The 9,111-nt window shown below is 29.1% G+C and overlaps 1 protein-coding gene across 5 annotated transcripts in view; it reads left to right on the top strand.

Moving 5' to 3' along the window:
• The window catches only part of LOC106881595 (myoneurin), a 195,862-nt gene extending 190,065 nt beyond the window's left edge, over positions 1–5,797 (top strand). For all 5 annotated transcript variants that reach the window (XM_052967822.1, XM_052967824.1, XM_052967823.1 and 2 more), the window contains one exon: positions 3,376–5,797. In XM_052967822.1, coding sequence (XP_052823782.1) covers positions 3,376–4,130 — 755 coding nt within the window. In that variant the 3' untranslated portion in view covers positions 4,131–5,797. The remainder of the gene's footprint in view (positions 1–3,375) is intronic.
• Positions 5,798–9,111: the final 3,314 nt, after the last annotated feature.

Genomic DNA, 9,111 nt, shown 5'->3' with positions numbered 1-9,111 from the left:
CACACACACACACACACACACACACACACGTGTGTGTGTATGTATATTTGTATGTATATATATATTTTCCTGTATGCATTAGAATATTTTCATTTGCATTTCAGAAAAAAGAGAGTGAGAGAGAATATATTTACATATTTATATTATTCTCATTAATTAAATCTTGATTCTATGACAAATCTAGATGCATCACAAAATTGAGTTCATCACCAAAGGCTGCACCACCACTACTACTACTACTACTACTACTACTACTACTTGAAAGCTATTACTGTAATGATGGATTGATAAAAAACATAATTCATACTGGTTAACATTACTTGGATGGACACAACTATATATGAATGTTATTATTTAATTTCTTTTTAAATTTAATTCTATTGTCTTAATTCATCAAATTCAATGGAAAATATATTTACAAAAATAAATATTCTAGAAATTAAAAAAGATATAGTAATATGATAAAGTATTTAATACTTTGATAAATTTGTATATAGTTGAGTTGTTTTATTTTGATAAAAATCAATGAGAAACACATTATGTCATATAAGGCATTACACCACCAACCAGAATAATATTGAAAATAACATAGACACAAGGCCAGTAATTTTGAGAGAAGGGTATTAGTCAGTATTGTTGGCCCGAGCACTTTGAATCTTTCTTTAATTTATTGATTCTAGAAGGATGGAAAGCAGACTTGAACTTGGCAAGATTTGAATGCAGGAGGTAAAGAGCTATAACAAGTACCATAAAGCATTTGTCCGATGCTCCAATGATTTTCCTAATTCACTGCTACTACTACTACTACTACTACTACTACTACTACTACTACTACTACTACTACTACTACTACTACTAATAATAATAATAATAATAATAATCCTTTCTACTGGAAGCACAGCCTCAAATTTGAGGGAAGTGATTAAGTTGATTACATTGACTCCAATGCATAACTGGTTCTTATTTAATCAACAACAATAACAACAACAACAATAATAGTAGTAATAATAATATAAATGAGGAGGAGTATGAAGATGATTTTTTTTTTATATGCCACAAGGATGCTAATTATGATAAAACATATTTACCCCTATAATATTTTACTTACTGAAGTCAATTGTGATTAATTAAAATCAAAGTAAGTTTCAGAAAAACAAAATTGAAAAATTCCCCATAAAATTTTTTTTAAGTGAAAATCTAAAGTAATTTCTGTTTTATTCATTCTTAATGGAACAAATAAATAGATAAATAAATTACAAGAAGAGAAGCTGGAAATTTTTTGAACATCATTTATTGGACAATATATAGAATAAAAATGTCATAAAATTTGTGATACACAAGATTAGATAATAATTGTTAATGTCATCAATAATAATGTCCTAATGGCATATCACTAGTATAATTCTAAATGCTTGTGTGGGTATGTGTTTATATAAGTTTGACTGCTAGTGAAATATAGTTTTAGCAGGGATTCATATTACTAACAGTGAAAGTTGATGATAATAATCATTTCTAGTATTGGAGAAAGGTACAGGTGATTAAATCAACACTGTTATTAAACTGGCACATGCTTTATTGAGCTTAGAAGGATGAAGTTAACTCTACCAGGATTGAAGCCCAGACTGTGGGAGAATATAGCTAAAATTTTTCAAAGTATTTTGTCTGATCCTCTGCTGATTTTCCCATCCATCATCTTAATAATGGTGATGAATATTTCTAAGATAGGATAGACATATGGTCAGAAAGCTAATAGGGGATGAGATTAGTCAAGTAAATCAACCCTACAACTGGACTGGTATTTATTTTGTCAATCTTTGAAGGACAAAAAGGCAAAGTTAATCACATCAAGATTTGAGAAAGGTGTAACCAACTACCACAAAGCATTTTGTCCAACACTGCAATGATTCTGTCAATCCTTTCTTTGCATCACAGTCAAAACATTGTACAATGTTGTTCTGTTATCTTCTATTTCATTTTCAGATTCTGCTGGTTAACAAACTCCTTATTTATCACAAATGTTGTTCCTAACTCCAACTTCACACTGTCTGTCATAATCTACTACTATTATTATTATTATTATTTTATGAAATTTCAGTATAACCAATTCAACTCAAATTCAATTCTATCCTAGGGACACAAAGTTCTCTATATCGTTTCATTGAATGTTATAATGTATTTTCTTTACATTTCTTATAACTTATCCCACACAATGTGTTGTATGCTTGAATTCTTTCTATATCCTCCTTTTTGTCTATTTAGATGTTGCTTTTAGTCTAGCTTGCTTTTCATGTTTGCTTATATGCTTGTTCTGTTTCTGTAACTTATTTCCTTATTATTCTTTTTGGTTTCTGTTATCATTTGTTGTTAATATTTTTTCTTTTGTCAAATGAATTAAATTTTAATTCACAACGTGTTTGTAATAGAAGTATATCTATGTGATTTTATTTCTCTTTACTTCTTTTTTTTCTGTGTTCAATATTTGATTTGTTTTGCAATATGATTTCAGAACAATAGTAATATTAATAACAACTGCAGCAACAATAATGCTATATTATTTCACATAAAGTTATATGATAGAAAATACTATACAACATAATAAATAATTAATACATATATAGATAAACATATAGCTACACATGTGCACATATACACATTACATTTAATAAATATATACACATACTTTAATATCCATAAACTTACTGTGATTGAAATGGCACAATAAGGAAAAAACATTTATAAATCCAAGAGAACATGATTTCAGCTCCATTTTGAATAATCTTCAGCCCTAGGTAGCCATAGGTTACATGCATCCCATACACACACAGCACAAATACTTCAACAGTTATACTTATTTTTCTATATTTTTGTTTGTTTGCATATATTTTCATTCACATTCTTTAAAGCTAGTAGCTCATCATATGTGTGCGTGTGTGTGTATGTGTAAGTGGTGGTGTATGGTTGTATCTCTGTCGTTCAACAATGAGGATTCGGTTGTTTGATCAATTGAATTACCTGATTGAACTTGTAAGTGGTTGAGTGATTCCACAAACATATGTAGTCTTAATGTAATTGTCAGACAGAATCAGTATGACACAGAATAGTGTATGACAAAACTTCACCTTTTTAATTTCAGGCACAAGATGTCAGTGAGATCAAACCTAGGACCTGATGGTCTTTAACCATTGCTTAACCATTCATATTGTGCCTGTTCACACACACTTACACAGAAATCACAAATTTATTATTTTAATTCCTGAGTTTTAATTTGCCTTAGGTTTTAGATGTTTTATTCATTTCATTTCTCTTTCATCTGATTTATACTACTAATACGACTCTATTTTTTCTTTTTCTTCTCTCTCTCTTTCTCTTCCACAGGTGAGCGTCCCTATATCTGTGGTGCTTGTGGAGTACAGTACAGCCAGAGCCATAGCTTGAAAAGCCACATTACTAATAAGCATGAGGGCAGAATGGGTTACTACATCAAAGAGAAACGGCACAGAGCTCACAGGGGGATAGGTTATATGACTGCTTCAGTCCCGGGTACTGATATGCCCCTATTCAAGATACCACCAACTTCAGCTGTTCTCAGTGCGAGTTTAACAGCTGGCCTTGACCTATCAAGTAAATTTTCTGAGCCTCTTAAGGCTTCGTTTCTTGATAATACTCTAAACCAACTAAAATCTAGTCCACAGCAACATAGTATCCTGAACGGCCACTCTTCACCCCACTGCGCTGATCTCCTGCAGAATCATTGCCCACCGGGTCCTGGATTTCCGCCAGCACACCATCACGGGCCTCTTCAGTACCAGGCTTCAAGGGGAACTGTGAAGATGGAACCTTTAGATAACGGCTCCAACCAAGCCATGGATCTTAGCATACGGTCTTCACGTATTGGACATGGTCATGCTAATGGCCACAACCAGCAGTGTTCTGATGTAAATGGTCTCGATGACTGTAAACATGCTGAAAAATTAAAAACACTTCGTGGCAATGTAGTCCGTATGCTGGCAATTCTGGTTCCGAACTTGGATTTTGAAGAGAAGGGGATAAGTGCAGAGGGAGATTCTGTGGACGAACTTCTCCAGGATGTCATTGAAAGCAACTCCCCAGAAGAAGAACTTCCAGAGTAGTTAAAATTTACCAGAACATGTAATGAGGAAGTAGAGAAAATAAAATGAGAAAGGAACACAGGAAAAAAAAAAAAAAGAAGCAATTGAATGTACCAAAAGGAAAATATCAATGTGGGTGGGTGGGAATTTATTTATTTATTTATTTATGAGAAATGTCTCTGGTAAATCCAAAGAAAGCTAATATTATTGTCTTTTAAGCCCATATCTTTGAATGTTTCTCTCCCTCCTCTTCCCTCTCTCCTTTCTGGTTTATTATTTTTTTAAATTGTTTCTCTTTATGTAACATGCATACATACACAAACACACACATATGTGCATGTGTGTACATGTACACTTATGTATAAGTATACGTAAATATGTTGCTATGTGTTATATATATATATATAATGTATGTATATGTATATATACATACATTTCTACATACATACACACACACATACACATATATATTTATGCGTGAGTATATTTGTTTCTTCACATAGATATATATGATGTATGTTAGAATGAGACTGAGTGTATGTATATGTGTGTATGTGTGTGTTTGTATGTGTGTATGTATACATATACACACACACACACACGCACACATCAATTACATGCAAGTGGTAAATTGCAATATCAGTCTAAAAGGGAGAGAACTCTTTCTGACATAACATTTTTCATTGTTTTATGGGTTCCTTTTCTTAATTTTCCTCCTCCATAAGCTGAGATTGCCTAGCACAGGGTCTAAAAGTGCAATAAGACATGTGCAAATTTACATATCACATCATGAAAATTTCATTTAAATATCATAGCCATAACATCCAAATCAAAATTTTTTCTTGTCATTCCAAATCCCGGTTTGCTCTAGCAAAATATTGTGGAAATAATAATAAATATATATATATTATATATGTGCAGAAAAAGCAAGAAGTCTAAGTAAAAATATAATGAATAAGAAAGTTGAAAAATTTTTAAAAAAAGGCTTCATAAAGTGAAAATTAAATAATTCAAAAAGAAAAAGGAAGAATAAGAAGAATTAAAAACAATGACTCCCCAACTTGGCATCACTTTACACCATTCTGTTTTGGGAATGGAAACAAGTATTTTGTTTAAGTACTTTTTTGCTGGCTTAATTTTTTTTTTTATATTGAATGACAAAAAACAAAAAAGAAAAAAAACCTTACTTTGAAAAAGAAGAAAAACACAAAACACCAACAACATGCTTTTTCATTCTCGCCATTCTTGAGTGTTGATCTATATTGCTAGTCATTTGCATTCCAAATCTGATTGTGTTCATTCATATTTTCTCCCATAATGCTTTGTTATTTTTTGTTCATGCAATATTTTCTCAGTCAATTGATGAAAAAGAAAAAAGAGAAGAAATTCATTAAGCATTTCCCCCCTCTTTTTATTCTCTTTTCCTATTTTATTTTTTGAAGTATATTTTACTTATATAAAGATTCCAGCTGCTTCTTTTTTTTATGAGATGTTGTCAGCAGCTGTGTTTATATTTTCCATCCAATTGCTTAAGAAAAATAAATGTAAAAGTTAATATTAGAAAAAGATCCTCTGTTAAGTCCAGTTAAATATAAATTACTGCTCAAGACTAAAATCATAGCATTTAAACATTTCTATTTCTATAGCTTTTTAAAAGTCATAAAGTAATCTAACATTTTTTTTGTTTTATTTTTTCTCCTGTCAACTTTCTCAAAATGAAACATATCATTTGTAGATATTTATTTAATTAGTATACTTATAATTGTTTTCAACTATGTTGATCAAATAATTATAGAACATTGATGTTTTCCATCAATCTTTAGCATCTTATTACAATTTTATTATAGATATTAAACATTGCATATTTGCACGCTATGTTACTATGTGTACTAAGATAACTAGCTTCTTTTGTTTTGTTTTGTTTTTTTAGTTTAGTTTAGCTTTTGTTGGTTTCTCCATAAAATAATTTATGAGATTCTTATTACTATATATATATATATGGATATTATTGATTTATTTTAATTTTCATTTACGTTATATTAGTGAACCTGTTATTAGTTGATCACGAATAGAATCAAAATATATATTATATTCAAGTGTAAATTCTGCCTATTATTTCAGATCACTGCTATTTTTAGTAAATATATGTAATAAAACCATTTAATTTTCTCCATTTCTGGAATTCTTATGAAGTTTGAAGGAATGAAACAAATGGTAGGATGTATATATATGTATGTATGTATATGTGTATATATATATATATATATATATATATATATATATATATATATATATATATATATATATATATGTTGAATCTAGTTTTCTGTTTGTGAATTATTGTTGCATTGTATTTTATAGTATTTCAGTTGGTATTTTCGATCTTAAATCACAAAAAAACCTAACGGTATGATTAACATTATTTAGCATTAGACTAACATGTATCTATATATCTATGTACATTTATATGCAAGTATATGCATATGTGCACATACATACACATATATACACACATATACGTATGTGTATGAATATATGTATATAAATGTCTATATGTGCGTAAATGTATATATTGATATAAATACAAATACATATATGTATGTGTATGTAAGTATATATATATATATATATATATATATATATATATATATATATATATATATATATATATATATATATATATATACACATGCACACACATACAGAAATATGTGTATATGCATGCCTACACATGCACACACACATTCACATGTATATAATATTAATATTATCTAGCAGTTGTAGTTTAAACTCTCTAAATTCCAAATCTATATTATTTCTATTCATTCTAAAAACAATTTGTCTCAGTGCTTCATGTTTCTGAATGTCCAAATTTTCATCTATTTTAGTGAGTGAATTATACATAATATATGTTTATTTTTATTTTGTCCATTTGGAATATATCTATCTCAAATTTAATTACAATTTTTCTGTTGAAATTAATCAAAAGATATGGATATAAAACTTACAATTAAAAAAAGAAATACATATTCATGGCCAATTTATTCATTGTAATACATTGTATACAAATGAAAATGAAATGAAACACCGTAGAGCTAATGAGATGTAACAAAAGAGAAGGTGAGAGTGATTAAGGGAACTTATCTTTAGTGCTAACCAAACTAATACTGTTTTCACTTATGCATCGATACTAGATCTATACATTACAAAAACCTGAATAAGTTCAATAAGTTTACTGGTTTTTGAAGATCCCCTACTTAATGTTTCTTTCATTTGAAGTGCAAATAAGTCTGCTGATGATATTTTTTTATTTGTTTCTGTTTGTTTTTACCTTTTCTATTCAATAAGATTTTTACTGTGTTTTCTCTTCTCTTTTTCTTTTCTGTGTGGATTCTTTGAGGAATCATTTTGAGATATCTTTCACTCATGACATTAAATTTAAAATCATATACTCTTCCTGCTGATCATCCATTTATTTAACTGTGTAACTTATATATCTATTTACCTGTCAGTTTATTTTACTAATGTTTTTAACTCTCCATAAAAGACAATAAGTTAATTTCTGCTGATGTCTTTTACTCTTCATGAAAGACAATAAGTTAATTTCTGCTGATGTTCTGATAATTGTATACTTGCATTTCCAGTAAATGCAATGATGTACTTTCTACTGCTGTCTGTATAACACTTTACAACTGAAATTTTAAATCCATCAATTTAGATTTCAAATAGTTTCTTGATTTCTCTATTCTTTTTTTTGCAATCAGTTGGTACTTTTTCTTCTTTTTTTATATACTGTTTTTCTCTCTCATGTTTCTTTTTCTTCATTTTTATTTATTATTCTAAGTAAATCATACCTTATATTTGTGTATCTTTGTATGTGTACATTTGTTTTGTTTAGTATATGATAGCTAGAATATTAGGGGACTGCTTGCATATTCTTTGGAACAATATCTTTTAAAAGTTATTTTTAATATACTGCTGCTTGCTAGATTAAACTATGTAATTCATTGATGGAACTGTTGTTGAGTTACTTGGAGTAAAGTACTGTTCAATTTTTGTGACTGGTGCATCTTTGTTGAGTTGCTTTCTGAAATATTTAGCAAATAATATATATATGTGTATATATATACTTGGATTTACGGGAATATCCAGACCCTTTATACAACTAACTTCATCAGTTTTTAGATGGATGTTTACTATATTGATTACACTTTCTCCTGTCTTTTTAAATTTCTCTCTCTCATTTTTTTTTTTTTTCCACTGCTGATTGTCTTTTTTACTGCTGAATAGCTCAAAGCAATGTTTACTATCTGCTTTATTTGTGTCCTCTAAAACAACTTTCTTATTTCTTGGGGTTCTAAGATTATTCTTTTAATTACTGCTGATTTAAAAAGGATCTTAATGGGGAAGTAGGCAGGCTGGTCATTCTTGTTCTTTATCATTTCCATTATAGTTATATTTTTTCTTAATGGATGATTTTCCTTCATGGTATTGAAGTTAATGTATCGTCACATAATTTTCATGACATAAGGAATATTGACATATTTCCTATTTATAGAGTGTTCTAGTCATTTATTTCATACACTCTCTTACATTAATATATATTACTATTGGATAATTGTTTCTGTGAAGAAACTACGAAATCATCAGATCTTAATGAATTTATGCCATCATTGAACTAGAAATCATTTTGTTGTAAACAAGTTACTAACTATTTTCACATACAATGGCTGAATGGATAAAGAACAACTTGTGCCTCCCAAGTTGAGATCCTTTTCCTCTAGCAGGTGTTATGTTTTATCCTTTTGCAATACTTTTTACTTAATTTTCCGAAGGCAAAAGAGGAAGAACAAAATGAAAGAGTGCTTAAGATTTGCTGCAAATAATACTTTTGCAAATGTTTTACAACATCATGTGTTTTTCTTCATATTTTCATTGTAATTTTAGTGTCAGTTGCTTAACTTTTCTTGATAAGAGCTATCTAACAATGGATGGATGATTA

Source organism: Octopus bimaculoides, chromosome 5, assembly GCF_001194135.2.
Source record: "Octopus bimaculoides isolate UCB-OBI-ISO-001 chromosome 5, ASM119413v2, whole genome shotgun sequence".
NCBI lineage: Eukaryota > Metazoa > Mollusca > Cephalopoda > Octopoda > Octopodidae > Octopus > Octopus bimaculoides.
This window is presented reverse-complemented; position numbering and strand designations above follow the sequence as displayed.